The sequence below is a fragment of the Rhincodon typus genome, chromosome 15 (assembly GCF_021869965.1).
Source record: "Rhincodon typus isolate 14 chromosome 15, sRhiTyp1.1, whole genome shotgun sequence".
NCBI lineage: Eukaryota > Metazoa > Chordata > Chondrichthyes > Orectolobiformes > Rhincodontidae > Rhincodon > Rhincodon typus.
The window spans coordinates 25,617,102-25,633,839 of record NC_063346.1 but is presented as its reverse complement, the minus strand read 5'-3'; the positions used below and the strand labels follow the sequence as shown (position 1 = coordinate 25,633,839).

Here is a 16,738-nt window from a genome sequence, read left to right as displayed (position 1 = left end):
CTTACTTTCCTGATTTTAGCATTATATGCATCGTCTCAAGAGAACTGATACCTCCCTTGTACTACCGTATTTATAAGATTATTATAGAATTTAAAAAAAAACTTACTGGGTTGCGTTCAAATGTTGAACAAAGGTCATCATAATCCTTTTGGTTGAATGGTTTTAAAGAATGTTGTTGAGCACTCATTGTAAACAGGGGCTGCAAACAAAGTAAAGAAACATTTACTATATTCCTTTAATTGCATTTACTGAAAAAATATTGTTTTAAAATCATGCCTCATTATAATGATTATAATCTACATGAAGAGTTATTCAAAACAATAGGCATTGAATAGTAACAGTGTGATACTTGCAATAATGATTAGCCTTTTGGTCAACAGTAATGCATGATTTTCCTCTGTTGTGGATTACAAGAAACTCACCAAGCCCTGAACTTAAACATTGTGCAGTGTCATAACAAATTTCTGAGAGTTACCATCTTTTACCAATTTTGTACCAACAATGGACTCACAAAATGGCTTTCAGTTGCTTTTGGAAGTTCAATTTTTGGTAGAAGAGGAAACAAAAGAGGAATTGAAGAAATCTGGTGCTAGAAATTCCAGGGGAAGAGGGGTACATTGCTCATGGAAGAAAAATTGATGGCCAGCTGACTGGTTGGTTACAAGCCCATTCTGCAACAACAAAGTGTTACCGACAGGCCAAAGAGACTCCTGGTGGGACTTCCACCCTTCTCCAAGAGGAGAAGCCACCCTCAGGAGCTGCTGGCCAATGAGTGGTTGGCAATTCCTACAGACCCAACAGTGTCAGAGCTCCACAATGCACACTGTGAGGACTGTAGGAAGGAATAAAGGGATCATGGATGCCCCAGTTGGGCAAGGGGCACCCTCCAATGACAGCAACCAATTCCTTTCTGCCATTTCAAAATATTGAATGAGAAAATGAAATGCCAACCATGTTATGGCATGGACAGCATAATATTGGGGTCACTTTATTTTCATATGATGGGACAGCAGCCAACCTCAATGCCCACCCAACCTCAGTATTATAGGATGAGCTCGGGGTGGTTGGGAAAGGTGGTGGCTAAGCACCCTCATATCCATTAAATATGCCTCCCTGTCCAAAACACGCCTGGCGAGGCATGTAATATCCGGCAATGTTTAGAATCATTGCAGTCACTTTGTACCTAAATGAATCCGTACAAAATGTAGTTAGTGATTGCTGAGGACAAACGTATAAACTTGCCAAAAAGATCTACAAGAGACTGAGAGATTCTTCTCATCACCCGCACCCCACCCCGCAAACAACATTTTGCCCACAACATGTAAGCAACCAGTAAAAAACACTCATACAATATCTAATTGCTTGATTTCTGTACCTGTTATGATTCTTTTTGGAAATGCTTACTCACACTTTTGTTGTATTTCATGTTACTTGTTATTTATATAAATGATCTCGGTGTGAATGTACAAGGCATGATTGCTAAGTTTGCAAATGATACAAAATTAGGAGGTATCGTTGATAGTGAGGAAGGTTATCAAAAATTGCAGAGATATCTTGATCAGATGGAGAAGTGGGCTGAGGATTGGCAAATGCAATTCAATACAGGCAAGTGTGAAGTGTTACACTTTGGAAAGTCAAACCAAGGTAGGACTTCTACAATGAATGGTAAGGTCCTGAGGAGTGTTGTGGAACAGAAGGACCTAGGAGTACAAACACATAGTTTGTAGAAAGCAGCATCACACTTGGACAGGCATTTAGCATCCTGACCTTCATTGGTCAAGGCATTGAGTATAGGAGTTGAGACGTTATGTTACAGTTGTATAAGTCGTTGTTGAGGCTGCACTTGGCGTATTGTGTACAGTTTTGGTCACCCTGTTATAGGAAAGACATAGTTAAACTGTAAAGTGTGCAAAGATGATTTACAAGGATGTTGTCAGCACTAGTAGGTTGGTCAGGATAGGACTTTATTCCTTCAAACGTAGCAAAATGAGGGGTGACCTTACTGAGGTGTATAAAATCATGAGGGACATAGATAGGATGAATGCATCAGAGATAGTAGGAACTGCAGATGCTGGAGAATCTGAGACAAGGTGCAGGGCTGGATGAACACAGCAGGCCAAGCAGCATCATAGGAGCAGAAAGGCTGACGTTTCGGGCCTAGACCCTTCATCTGGAGGGGAAGGGGGTTCTGAAATAAATAGGGAGAGAGTGGGAGGCGGATAGAAGATGGATAGAGGAGAGGATAGGTGGAGAGGAAACAAACAGGTCAAAGAGGCGGGGATGGGGCCAGTAAAGGTGAGTGTAGGTGGGGAGTTAGGGAGGGGATAGGTCAGTCCAGGGAGGACGGACAGGTCAAGGGGGCGGGATGAGGTTAGTCGGTAGGAGATGGGGGTGCGGCTTGAGGTGGGAGGAAGAACAGGTTAGAGAGGCGGGGACGAGCTGGACTGGTTTTGGGATGCGGTAGGGGGAGGGGAGATTTTGAAGCTTGTGAAATCCACATTGGGAACCCTGCAGCCCAATGGTATCAAGCGGAATATGAGTTGCTGTTCCTGCAACCTTCGGGTGGCATCGTTGTGGCACTGCAGGAGGCCCAGGATTGACATGTCGTCTGAGGAATGGGAGGGGGAGTTGAAATGGTTCGTGACTGGGAGGTGCAGTTGTTTATTGCGATCCGAGCGTAGGTTTTCTGCAAAGCGGTCCCCGAGCCTCCGCTTGGTTTCCCCGATGTAGAGGAAGCCACACCGGGTACAGCGGATGCAGTATACCACATTGGCAGATGTGCAGGTGAACATCTGCTTGATGTGGAAAGTCTTCTTAGGGCCTGGGATGGGGGTGAGGGAGGAGGTATGGGGGCAGGTGTAGCACTTCCTGTGGTTGCAGGGAAAAGTGCCGGGTGTGGTGGAGCTGGAGGGGAGTGTGGAGGGGACAAGGGAGTCACAGAGAGAGTGGTCCCTCCAGAAAGCAGATAAGGGTGGGGAGGGAAAGATGTCTTTGGTGGTGGGGTCGGATTGCAGATGGCGGAAGTGTTGGAGGATGATGCGTTGGATCCAGAGGTTGGTGGGGTGGTACGTGAGGACGAGGGGGATTCTTTTTTGGTTCTTATTGCGTGGACGGGGTGTGAGGGATGAGTTGCGGGAGATGTGGGAGACACGGTTGAGGGCGTTCTCGACCACTGAGGGGGGGAAGTTACGGTCCTTGAAAAACGAGGACAACTGAGATGTACGGGAGTGGAATGCCTCATCCTGGGAGCAGATGCGGCGGAGGCGAAGGAATTGGGAATAAGGGATAGCATTTTTGCAGGAAGGTGGGTGGGAGGAGGAGTATTCTAGGTAGCTGTGGGAGTCGGTGGGCTTGAAATGAATATCGGTTTCTAGGTGGTTGCCTGATATGGAGACAGAGAGGTCCAGGAAGGGGAGAGAGGTGTTAGAGATGGTCCAGGTAAACTTAAGGTTGGGGTGGAAGGTGTTAGTGAAGTGGATGAACTGTTCGAGCTCCTCGTGGGAGCACAAGGCGGCGCCGATACAGTCAAACATGTAACGGAGGAAGAGGTGGGGTTTAGGAACGGTGTAGGTACGGAAGAGGGATTGTTCCACGTAACCTACAAAGAGGCAGGCATAGCTTGGGCCCATTCGGGTACCCATGGCCACCCCCTTTGTCCGTAGGAAGTGGGAGGGATTGAAAGAGAAGTTGTTGAGGGTGAGGATGAGTTCGGCTAAGCGGATGAGGGTGTCAGTGGAGGGGGACTGGTCGGGCCTGCGGGACAGGAAGAAGCGGAGGGCCTTTAGGCCATCTGCATGGGGAATGCAGGTGTAGAGGGACTGGACGTCCATGGCAAAGGTGAGGCGTTGGGGACCGGGGAATTGGAAGTTCTGGAGGAGGTGGAGGGCGTGGGTGGTGTCACGGACATAGGTAGGGAGTTCCTGGACCAAGGGGGAGAAAATGGAGTCCAGATAGTTGGAGATCAGTTCGGTGGGGCAGGAGCAGGCGGAGACAATGGGTCGACCAGGGCATTCAGGTTTGTGGATTTTGGGAAGGAGATAAAGTCTTTTTCCCAGGGATGGGAATTGAAAACTAAAGGGCATAGGTTTAAAGTAAGGGAGGAAAGATTTAAGAAGGACCTGAGGGGCAGCTTCTTCACGCAGAGAGCGGTGCATATATGGAAAGAGTTGCCAGAGAAAATGGTTGAGGAAGGTACAATAGCAACATGTAAAAAACATTTGGATAGGTAGATGGATCAGAAGGGTTGAGAGGGATATGGACCAAATGTGGGCAATTGGATTTAGCTGTGTTGGCACCATGGTCAGCATGGACCAGTTTGGGCTGAAAGGCCAATTCCATGCTGCATCACTCTTTGGCTCTACTATAAAGAAAGAGTCTTTCTTTACTTCCATGTTTCCTTCAAATGTATAAACGTGGCCAATATGCAATGTAAGTGTGACCTTGTAGTGGTTTATAAATTCATGAGGAGCATAGATAAGGCAAATAGCCAAGGTCTTTTCACCAGGGTGGGGGAGTTCAAAACTAAACGGCATAGGTTTAAGGTGAGAGAGGAAGGATGTAAAAAGGACCTGAGGGGTAACTTTTTCACCCCTCAGAGAGGTGGTGCTTACATGGAACAAGCTGCCAGAGGAAGTGGGAAATGCAGGTACAATTACAACATTTAAAAAGACATTTGGACAGGTACATGGATAGGAAAGGTTTAGAGAGATATGGGCAAATGCAGCAAAATGGGACTAGTTCAGTTTAGGAAACCTGGTTGGCATGGACGAGTTGGGCCGAGGCGCCTGTTTCCATGTTGTTTGATTCTATAACTCTAAATGTTTAAACGTTCTTGGCTTTCCCTTTGGGGAGCTGAGAGGGCAAGTGAGAAGCAAATGGTGGCTGGTTTTAAAATATTCCTGTGATTTCCTCCAGAATTTACGTGGAACATTTCAGGATAAGTAGAGGAATACCGGGAAAAGAGTAGCAAAATGTGTTCCAATTGGGATTGTGCCTGGATTTTTTTTTCCCCTCCACAAAGTCTGGTTGACCCAAAGGACCTTTACAATTGTGGGAGAATCCAGATGAGAAAAGCACAGCTGAGAAACCCACCTCAGCAAGAACATTTGAAATTAGTGCCAAGTTAAAACAACACCCATTTCCCTTGTTCCAAACAATATAACCAGCACGGTTAGAGTCACAAACCAATTGAAATGTCATTGTTTGTGAATTGAGGATATGGTCTGTTTAAGTGTAATGATCTTAAGTTAATTCAATCCCCTGTCTTATAAAAATTGAGGGGAAAGAAAGGAGACAACAGGTGTGGGTGTGCATTGATGGGTTATCTGGTGTAGCTTAGAAAAAAAAATCATTTGTCTCTGCAGTTTCAATGGACTTCATTGTTGATTTTTCCCACAAGGATGGTTATGTCCTTGAGGGGATTAAAAATCTTTGAAAGGGTTTCACGCACGAAAACCTTTCTTCCAGTATCCGGTCAGTATGAGTGAGAGCTCTCTAAGATTGTTAGTTTATCTTTTTTCATCTCCATGTGGCTCCTGAGGTTGACCCATAGTGAATACTGGTAAAGTAGTTATGGACAGTATGAGGGGACATGGGGAGCTGTCTCACATCCAATAGTGGCTGGCAATAGTGGTACTGACAAAGAATTGGCAAGAGGTTTACCAGAAGTACTGTCAGCTGGGGAGATGGACAGTGCAAGGAAACTTAGGCACAAAACAGGATCAAGCATTTTTCTTACTCCAGCTTTCCAATAGCATCAGCATCACTGCTGGTATTGAGTGTTTTGTTTTGGCTTATAGAGAACAGATTAGCTTCTAGAGAACTGGCTCACCTCAGTACTACTATAACACGGTGTGGAACTGGAGGAACATAGCAGGCCAGGCAGCATCAGAGAAGCAGGAAAGTTGACATTTCGGGTCGGGACCCTTCTTCAGAGATCCACACTGTGTTATCTGACTCCAGCATCTGAAGTTCTTGCTATCACTACTACTATCGTTGCTCAGTACGAGGCTCAATGTACTAGATGCAGTGTGACAGGACAGACCCTTAGGAGTCTGAAGGCCTGATTCAATGGCCTTCTTGGGGAAAACCTAAGGACATATGTCTCTATCATCAAGGAAAATAAGAAAAATATCTACATCTGACTAGATGGGTAGCCAACATGGAAAATGTGACCCATTGGCATATGTTTGGCTTTTGCTGTGAATACGTGGAAAATTTAGATTAGACTTTTCTTAAACCCTCAAGCCAGTTGCGACGAGTTGTCTACTAAATAAAAACCGAAAGAACTGCATATGCTGTAAGTCAGAAACAAAAACAGAAGTTGCTGGAAAAGCTCAGCAGGTCTAGCAGCATCTGTGATGAAAAATCGGAGTTAATGTTTCGGGTGCGGTGACCCTTCCTCAGAACAAGTTGTTGCAGCATTTAGTAATAAATTATTACCTGATAGCCACCAAGTTTGACTGTTACAGTCACGTCTATTGGATGATTCACCACGCCAACTACTGATCTGACCAATGACATGAAAAGAAGGGGAAACCAGATAATGCAGATGAGGAAAAGAATGATGAGGCCTCCCATTCCATACTTCACAATTTTCTTCTTCTTCTGACCCTTGGGCTGTGGATATCTCTATAAAGACATAATCACAACTGCCTGTTGGGAATAGCTTCACAGGTTTTTAAAAATTTACATGTAGTAACAAAATGCTGCAGCAGAATCTACTTCCATTGATATTTGATATTTTAGACATTTGATGAGCAAAATTAATAGCTCAAATTTTTTTGCTAAATTAGGGATGAGGTTAATACACTCCATGTTATGGATGAGGATGCAACAGCAACTTCGGATGTGTAACAAATGAGAAAATCAAAAAGTTGTTTCTGCAGTACACCACCCTTTCTTCAGCAGCATCTCTCACGATTCCCTCTTCAAATGTATTGAATACTGTAATTCTTCATCTGGAACTGCAGATAAACATTACACTTGGCACAGAGATTTTAGCCACACCATTTCAATGACAACTTTTTAAATATAGCCCCTTTGCTCGAGTAAGAAGTTCCAAGGTGCTTCACGGGAACGTTACAAAATAATATTTCAAATAACTATGCAATAAATGTTAGGTAGTGCCAGTCAACCTCTCCGCTCCAGAATATTAACAATGACAAGTACAGTGTTTTATCTCTTCAGATTTTAGTTTCTTTTTGTCCTTTGTCTCTCATTCCAAAATTTTCCCTCTCTATATTATTCTGTCCTTACTCAATTTAATATTGAGCAAGGCAAACTTCCACTTCCTACACAGTTAACTTTGAACTGTAATTTTCAGAATCTGTCAATCTAATTGGTTAAGTCGACACACAGTTGATTCACATTCAGCAACTTGAAGGGCCAAAAAAAAAATCAATTTTAAATGGGCAAGGACAAATGTAACTACCAGTGGGGATCATTCATTGGCTTGTCTCAGCAATTACTTGGTCCTTATGGATGTCCCTACCATGATGAAAAAAAAAACATAATTAAAAGCTGTTAACCAGGGCATGCAGCTAATCACAGAATTGAAAATCAACAAAAGGAGATGAGATTAAATCAAATTCAATTTGTCATAAGAGCAGGTTTAGGCTATTCAGTCCCTTGAGCCTGCTTTACTATTAAATAAGTTCATGGCTGATCTGATTGTAACCCCAAATTCACATTTCCACTTACCCCGATAACCTTTCAATTCCTTGCTTAACAAGATTCTCTCTACCTCTGCCTTACAAATATTTGAGGATTCACCTGTTCAACCAAAGAGTTCCAAAGACTCAGGACTCTCAGAGAATCTCAAATGGGTGACCCCTGATTTTTAAACAGCGTCCTGTTCTAGATTCTCCAGTAAATGAATCATCCTTTTGTGAGATAAACTATATGATTTATATATGGTTTATATTACTGTATTTATTTTAACTTTGGTCTTTGAATTATTAGTTAGTAACATGTGGGTTCTCAGAATGTCAGATATTGATAATTAAGTGGCAAGTATTTCTGTCTCCAGAGTGATTTTTTTCACAACAGGTTTTGAGAGCTTCCTTGGCAGCACAAATGGGTTCTTGTTTATCTTAGGATATGTTATGACATAGGAAGGTAGACTATTGTGCTTTAAGTTTTGTTGGAACTTTCTGAACTTTTTAAACTTAGGGGAAACACCCAACACAGAGGGAGAGAGACTTTTTTTTTAAAAAACAATTTACTCACAAGTGCCTGTATATCTGATGCTTGCAGTCCGCTTTCTCCTACAGAATAGATTTTGTCAGTCTTGGTTACCATTCTCAGTCACAATATTGCTCATGGCAAGTCAATATTGAGAATCAGCCACTTACCTAACTAAAGCTTCTCTTCCTTCTATATTAACTCTTGCATCAAAGCATTCATGGTGTTTGGAATAAACCAAATGATGTAACATCCTACTAACCTTCATGGTAAATAACTACTGGAAGTTCATACTTATTTAAATTTACTACTTATTTTATTTATTTCTTCTCTGCTCGTACTTTCTACACTTATTTTGAAGTAATAGGCTGAATGTACTGTATCTATTTATAGCGAAAGTCAAAAGTCACCATAGTCCAAAAGTCTGCTCTCTCAGACAGAGATGTCTGGTGGTGAGTTTTAACTGAAGGTCACCAAGCCTCAGGCGAGTTTCAGAAACTAAGGCATTCGTGAATACTTTAAAGTCTGAGAAAATTGTTGTAATGAAAACATTCACTATACCAATAAACAATTTCAAAACTCATTTTTGTTCACAGTAGGTTATTATTAAACCATTTATTAACAAATGTTTGGATACAGTTTGGCAGCATAAAACATTTGGCCACTGATTGCAGAAGTGAAAGGAAGACTTGCATTTATATAACACCTTCATGACCACCATTCATCCAAAATGCTTTACAGCCAATGAAGTACATCATTAGTAAAAGCGTAGCCACTGTTGCAATGTAGAATTATGGCGGTTAATTTTCCCAAGCTCACAGGGAGCAATAGGATTAATGATCATTCATTTGTTTTGCAATATTGATCGAGAGCTAAATACTGGTCAAAACACTAGGGAAACTTCACAGTTCTTGTTCAGAATAGTTGCGTGGGATCACCAGTGTCTACGTGAAAGAGCAAACAGGGCCTTAGATTAAAGCCTTATCCAAAAGCTAGCATTTCCGAGCGTGCAACTTGCCTCAGTATGTAAAAATGCTGTCTCCTCATTTCAAGACTTTACACAGCTCAGTAAAACAAAGTTCTTGGCATAATTAAACGTTTTACTTCTGTACAACTGAATTAAAACATACAATTAACCAGGTCATTTATCATCAGAATAAATACCTTTTCTGTCTCACGGCTGCATTTGATAATAAATATGTTGGCATAGATATCTTCGACACACATCCAGCTCGAGAGGGAAAGTGTGGTGTCTGTGCAGACCCAGTCCATTACAGCACGAAGCTCCACCAAAAATGGCACAAGACGGAATCTAAAACAGGAAACTGGTTTAAAAATGGGGGAATCTGGAAAATGAGAACCAATATTGAACAAACACATGGCTGATGAATTAAAAATACAGCTGCTGGTTAAAATATCACAATAGCAGAAGGACTCAGCACACTGCCTTCATCTGCAATTGCAATTACACATCCCAAGTGACCTGTAAAATTCAAAAATGTTGGAGTGGATTGGGAGTTAAATAAAAATACATGTACGACAATTTATAGGCTACAAAGCTAACTGTTCCTACTTACCCTTGAAAAAGAAAAAGATTCAGATGATTGTATTTCTTTGTGAGGAAATTACCAAGGATGCGGGTTGGGTAGCCACAGCGGATCTGGTACGCCGATAAACCAAAGTAGATGCATTTCACAAAATACCAGAGCTGTGCCACTGTGTTCTGATTAAACATTCTGGTTAAAAAAAGGATACATAAAATATACAAAAACGTTAGTGTCTGATTACTGCACTAAACAATTAACTGAACAAATCATTAAAGCTACAAATACTTACATGATGATAATGCAGCTTGTCTTTGGCATTGTGACAACAGATTGTTTGGGACATAGCTATTTTAAGGGAATACTTAATAATTTGGTACCACTAAAATACTTAATATAACTATTAGGCCCACTAATCTTTGTCACTCTATCTCTGATGCTTTCAAATAGCTGCTTCTTATTTCCAAGAAGTCAACTAGTTCCAAATTTATATCAGTCCATCAAGCTTCATTGAACTTTTTAAGGAGTTTCAATGCTGGTGATGTTAGATTATCTTGATTTTCAAAAAAAGCCTTGGCAAGATGCCAGAAGAAAATGTTTCTCAGGTTGAATCCTGTGGGATTGGCAGCCAGATTTTGGGTTTCATTCTCATAGAAATAGTTTATAATAGTAACAAATCAGCATGACAAATGAACATTAGTGGGGTTATGTAGCAGTCAGTGTTACTGGTGTTCTCCATTTTTAACAATGATATGTGTAAAGTTCATGGACGATCTGTCCATATGCCCAGGCAAAGATATGTGGGCTGTAAAGACCTGAGATGAGAAATTTAGAATGCAGGTGACTCTAGACCTTTTTGGGGAAATGGAACCAATTCTAGCAGATGCATTTTAATATGAATGATGGGGGCAGGAGAGTAACTGCAAGATGCATACATCATGTAGAGTCACACCCTGAGCAGTACAAGGACCTGTGCTGTGGTGCATGAAACATTGAAGCTTCAGATTCAGGATTATTCATTTTGAAACATCCAAAAATAAATCCTATCCTTGTGCAAGATCTTGGATTGGTCATTTCTAGAATACTGTGCCTATTTTTGTTTCTGTCACATGATGGATAATCTAGAGCCATTTCTAAAGCTCAACAAGTTTCTAGGGCTCATTCTCAACCTTTTTACAAGCAGGGATAATTTCTTCTCATGTGCTTTACCCAGATTTATCATGATTTTGAAAATTTCTATCAGATCTCCTCTTAGCCTTCTCCTCTCCAAGGAGAATATTCCCAGCCTCTTCAATCTATCCTCACAACAGAGGTTTCTCATCCTTAACACTACTCTTGTGAATCTCTAGTACATTCACTCCAATGCATTCACATCATCTCTGTAGTATGGTGCCCAGGCTGTACACCATATTCCAGCTGAAGTCCAACAAGTATTTTGTACAAGTTCAACATCACCTCCTTGTTCTTGTACTCTATGTCCCTATTAATAAATCCCAGGATATTAACTGCTGTCTCCACCTATCCTGCTACAGCTGTGAGTTATTCATATATACACCTGGTCCCTCTGCTCCTGCACTCTCTTTAGAATTGTAACCATTATTTTATGTTGACTGTATATGTTCTTCCTACCAACATGCATACACTTCTCCACATTGAAATTCATCCACCACCTATCTGCCCATTCTAACAACTTGTGTACATCCTGTTGGAGTTCTATACTATCCTCCTCACAGTTTATAACGCTTCCATGTTTCGCATCATCTGCAAAATTTGAAATTTTCACCTGCACATCAAGATTCAGTTCATTAACAATTATCTGGAAAAGCAAGGGTCTCAATACTGATCCCTGAGGCACTCCACTACAAACCTACCTCCAGCATGAAAAATATACATCTCCCATTACGCTGATTCCTATCACTCACCAATTCTGTATCCACATTGCTGCTGTCTCTTTTATTTCATGAGCTGTAAGTTTTCTCAAGTCTGTTGTGTGATGCTGTATAGAATGCTTTTGAAAGTCCATGCACACCACATCTACAGCAGTACTCTCATAAACACTTCCTGTTACCTTGTTTAAAAACTCCAGCACGTTAGTCAAACATGATTTTCCCTTTAGAAATCCATGCTGGCTCTTTTAATCAACCCATCATTTTCTACGTGACTCCCGATTTTCTCTAATAATTATTTCTAGAAGCTTCCCCATCACAGAAATTAAACCCACTGGCCTGACTGGTATAGATAATCCACACTAGCTAACCTGGGATTGGGGTGGTGCAACATTGCAAGAGGACACAAAAGTTTAATTTATGTAAGAATATCTACTGATTTGTTGCAAAAGGGAACCGGATGAGTTCCTAAAATTTCACAATATATATGCATGTAGGTAAGTTATTCGGAAATGTGCATCATAGTATGGGCTTGGAGAGGAATTTCACAGATTTCACTAAACTATCCTAAAGATTTTTTCACTTTTCTGCTTTTCCTTGGAAACTGCACATCTTAGCGGATACGGACGGGGATAACAGTTTGCAGGAATTATACAATCTCAGAATGGACAGGCTCAATGAACCCACTGGACAATAACATATATATGTACAGGTAACAATGAAGAACTTTCGTTTTATATCGTGTAAGTAGAGATTTTAGTATAATTCTGAAAGGTAACCAATTAAAAGACACTGCTATCGATAAAGAAGTATGAGAATATTATTAGTGCCACATGGTGACAATCAAATGTTAAAATAATCCAAGAATGGAAATTTACATCTCTGCATTTATAGGCTTATTCTAAACAATTGAGCTTTTGCTTCTGGCACAGTGCATATATGAGTATGTATATATGTGTGTGGCAGATATATAGAGGAGCAATCTGAAGTAACATTGTTACCATTCATATACAAGCCAAACAATCCCCAACAGATTTGATTTTAATTTCTCTTGGTTTATTTCCTTCACTGCCCCCCTCACAATTTCCTTTTAATCTCTATTAAATATTCTCATTCCTTACCGCTCAGTGACCGCAGGTAATATGAAGAACATCCAGAAATGTATTCCAAAGACAAGGATTATTTGGAAAATGAGCTTTCCCAGTACAGTTTTGCGGAGATATAGTGCACGGTCTATTACCATAGTGGAGAACTGAATTAGCACCATTACCAGGAAAGCCTCAGGAACCTGATCATCAGACAGTGTTGATGCAATATCAGCAGCTGCTGAATGTTTCTATTTGGGAAAGAAAGAGACTTCAGTGCACAAAAACATATTAAAAATATTGTCGTCTCATTGTGTTATCAAACTAAGGACTAATTCAGAGCATTCAAACAACAAAGCTTCATGAATAGATTCTAGAAATGGACTTAATTTCTAGCCTGTCTATATGAGAAACACATGTTGCTGAGTGACTATAACGTCTGGGGCATCTTTGATATAGCAAACCCTAGATTTCAGCACCTTGCCCCTTGAAGCTGCCAGTAGGAAATGAAAGCAAGGAAACATTTTGTCAATGTGTATTGAATGAAAAGGAGTTAATCCTTTAAAAAGACCATTGTAAAATTGCGATAATGAATAAGCTTCATCAAAAAGTTATTTTCTTGGCTAAACAGAGATTCTAATTAGGATGAAACTCTCTTACGCATTGCAAACACTATTCTAACTTCATCTTATGGCTTGGTGAATTTGGTCAGTAACTTGCAAAGCCATCTACTTGCCAAGTTAAACATCTAGCCCCCTGTGCTGAGTCAGCTGACCATGGTGGGGATTCAGGAGAGAATCATGGATTAGGCAGAACAAATATAAAGGAAATTTTAAAAAAATCCTGATTACAATCTAAAAAAGGTTTGCTGCAACTGTAAACCTGAATGCTGTTAGGTTAGTTTTAGCCACACCTCCGTTCACCAATTTTTAAAAAAATGCTCACACATGAACTGTGATCACCAGGGTAAAGCTCAGATAGGAATCAATGAGACAGAACTAGACAAAAAAAACCTAAGTTTGCATATTAACAATTAACAGGCTTGGTTCTTACCCCAAATGCCCAGAATCCAAAGATAATAATCACAAAGTCGATTACATCGGCTAGAAACATGAGAGCGTAGACATCAGTTGCTGCACGATATTTTGTGTGGACAATGTCATAGAAATACCTGTGCAGTGGCCCGTAAATGCTTTGAACCCTGGTAACATTAAAATGCAGCATTAGTTTACAACAGTAAGAAGGGAGCCAAACAAGTTTAAAGGCATTTTGTTTTAAAGAAGAAGCCATTCCATTTCCACATTTATAATCACCTAGAATTATAATCACCTAGAATTAAATCATACAACACAGAAGATGGCCATGCAGTTCAATGTGAATGTGTCAGAGACAGTAGGAACTGCAGATGCTGGAGAATCTGAGATAACAAGGTGTAGAGCTGGATGAACACAGCAGGCCAAGCAGCATCAGAGGAGCAGGAAGGCTGACGTTTTCGGCCTAGACCCTTCTTCCTGCTCGGCCTGCTGTGTTCATCCAGCTCTACACCTTGTTATCTCAATGTGAATGTACTAGTTTTCCATACAGCATCTCAATCAGTCCCATTCCTCTCCCTCTTCCCTACAGACCTCCAGTTTTTTTTTTAAATCCTTACATAATTGGTCAATTCAATCTTGACAGTCACAGTTGACCCTGCCTCCACCACACTCTGAGGCAATGCAGTTCAAATTCTAACTACTCACTGTGGAAAAATGATTTTCCTAATGTTGCTTCTGGTTCATTTACAAATCGCTTCAAATCAGTACCCTCTGGTTCTTGACCCTTCCATCAGTGGAAACAGTTTGTCCAGGCCTCTTATGGCTTCGAAAGTTTCTGTCAAATCATCTCAGAAACTACTTTTCTAATCAATTTGATGGGACTTGAACCTGGCCCTTTTGACCAGGGCTAGGGACTCTAACACCACGCCCTGCTTGAATCTAAGAACCACCCCAACACCTGCTTCTCCAATCCATCTTGTAATTAAAGCACTGTATTCATCAATCTTTCCTGCAATCTGTCTAGAGTCTTCACATCCTTCCTATAGTGTGGTGCCCAGAATTGAACATACCAGGCAGCATTTAATAGAGGTGATGGGAGTCTCATCTGCTGTTCTGGAAAGTTGGTGTGAAATCTTTCTTTTCCTTTATTCATTCATGGGATGAGGACATTGCTGGCTAGACAACATTTATTGTCCATTCCTAATTGCCCAGAGTCAACCACATTGCTGTGGGTCTGGAGTCACATGTAGCCCAGACCAGGTAAGGATGGCAGTTTCCTTCCTTAAGGGACATTAGTGAACCAGGTGGATTTTTCTGACACTCGACAATGGATTCATGGTCATCATTAGATTCTTAATTCCAGATATTTTATTGAATTCAAATTCCACCATCTGCCATGGTGGGATTTGAACTCGGGTCCCCAGAATGTTATCCAGATCTGCCTCACATTCTTTCTGAAAGGCTCAACAAAGTAGTTTCCAATTAGGGAAGTTAACTGGGCTGTGGAGGACCTTCCATAGGATCATAGATTCCAGGAGCAAACATGTAGGGGAGCACTTGCAGCTGCCAATAATGCACCCACTCCCCCTACCCCCCCACTTGGTTCAGCATTGTCGAAGGATTCAAGGCAATAGATGAGTGATGGTGGGATGGTGGTTGCAGTGGACGGGTCTTGGGGCAGACATCAGTAGGAAGAGCAGGGATTGGTTCACAGTGTGGCCTTCCCTTCCTTACGGCAGAGCCCTAAAGCAAGTCCTGAGTGCCTCTGAGTGAGGGACCCCACTCCACCACATACACAGACACACAAACCCTTTCAGATTTCCCACACATCAAGTCACTAGGCTACTGCCGGGTGAATAAAGACAATAACTGGGAATTAAATTTCACTAAATATTCCAGATAAGCCCAAACCAACGACAAAGGTTCACCAAAATCTTGTGCCTTTTCAACTCAACACCTCTATTTATAAAACCCAAATCTAACCAGCTGCATTCTCAAGCTACCACACCACCTTCAATCATTTCTCCTTATGTATCCTGGGTTCATTTGCTCTGGCACCTTTAGAATTGTATCCTTGATTTTACATTGTCTTTCCTCTCAAAATCTATCAATCACGTCACACCTCTCTGCACTAACCTACTCACAGTTCCCAATACTTCATGCTTTGACTCAATCTGCAAATTTTGAACTTTCATCTTTCGTGCCAAGTTGAAGCTATTAATTAGAGCAAGAAAGTAATGGTCCTAATTCTGACCCCTGGAGAACCCACTATTTGCCTTTCTGCAGTCTAGAATCAATTGTTCACTGTGCTCTCTATTTTCTGTTGTAAAGATGATATCTTTGTATTTTCTTTATATTTGAACTGTGAGTTAAAAAAGATACTGCCTTAAATCAAGGAGACTGTGCAACGAGATGGCTGTAGTTTAAAAAAATATCACATCTACTGGAGCACATTGTGAGTTGTATTCAATGCTGCCTTTTCCTGGACCAACGCGAGTGAAAGCCTACACAGTGGAGCTGATGGGTCCGGAACAAGGGGACAATTGCTTGACAACAATGCTTTGATTGACAGCTGATCAGACTTGTCGGGGGCCAGGGGTGTGGAAACTCCTAGTCTGCAAAAAAGAAAGCATCAAAAATCTCCATCTGTTTCTTGGTCTCTCTCATTCTCCTGTGTGGAGGTACCAGAAAATCAGCAGTAAGAGCATGACTTCCATTCACCTTTTCTACAAATTCTTTTGTTCCTAAGAAAAAGGGAAAATCACTTTCAGAGACCCAAAGAGTCAACTTCTCAATCTGCAAATGAAAGACAGCATTGGTGGGCAAGCAACATTGCCTTATTAGGAAAGAAATAAAAGGAATTGGAAGACCCTGAAAGAAAATGACACATTGAATCCTGTGGTTCAGACTGGCACTATCAAACTCTGTCTCCATGATATTTTCTCTTTCCACCCTTAATATCCATGTCTTGTGTCTGTTTGTGAAGGTGGTGAGGTGTTGTGGGA

At 41.2% G+C, this 16,738-nt stretch overlaps 1 protein-coding gene across 3 annotated transcripts in view; it reads right to left on the bottom strand.

Annotated features, from left to right (window-relative positions):
* The window catches only part of piezo1 (piezo-type mechanosensitive ion channel component 1), a 322,059-nt gene that overhangs the window by 18,639 nt on the left and 286,682 nt on the right, over positions 1 to 16,738 (bottom strand). For all 3 annotated transcript variants that reach the window (XM_048605766.1, XM_048605768.1, XM_048605767.1), the window contains 6 exons: positions 13,753 to 13,900; positions 12,736 to 12,950; positions 9,762 to 9,920; positions 9,349 to 9,496; positions 6,442 to 6,630; positions 107 to 199 (listed from right to left, as the gene is read on the bottom strand). In XM_048605766.1, the coding sequence (XP_048461723.1) occupies positions 107 to 199; positions 6,442 to 6,630; positions 9,349 to 9,496; positions 9,762 to 9,920; positions 12,736 to 12,950; positions 13,753 to 13,900 (952 nt within the window). The remainder of the gene's footprint in view (positions 1 to 106; positions 200 to 6,441; positions 6,631 to 9,348; positions 9,497 to 9,761; positions 9,921 to 12,735; positions 12,951 to 13,752; positions 13,901 to 16,738) is intronic.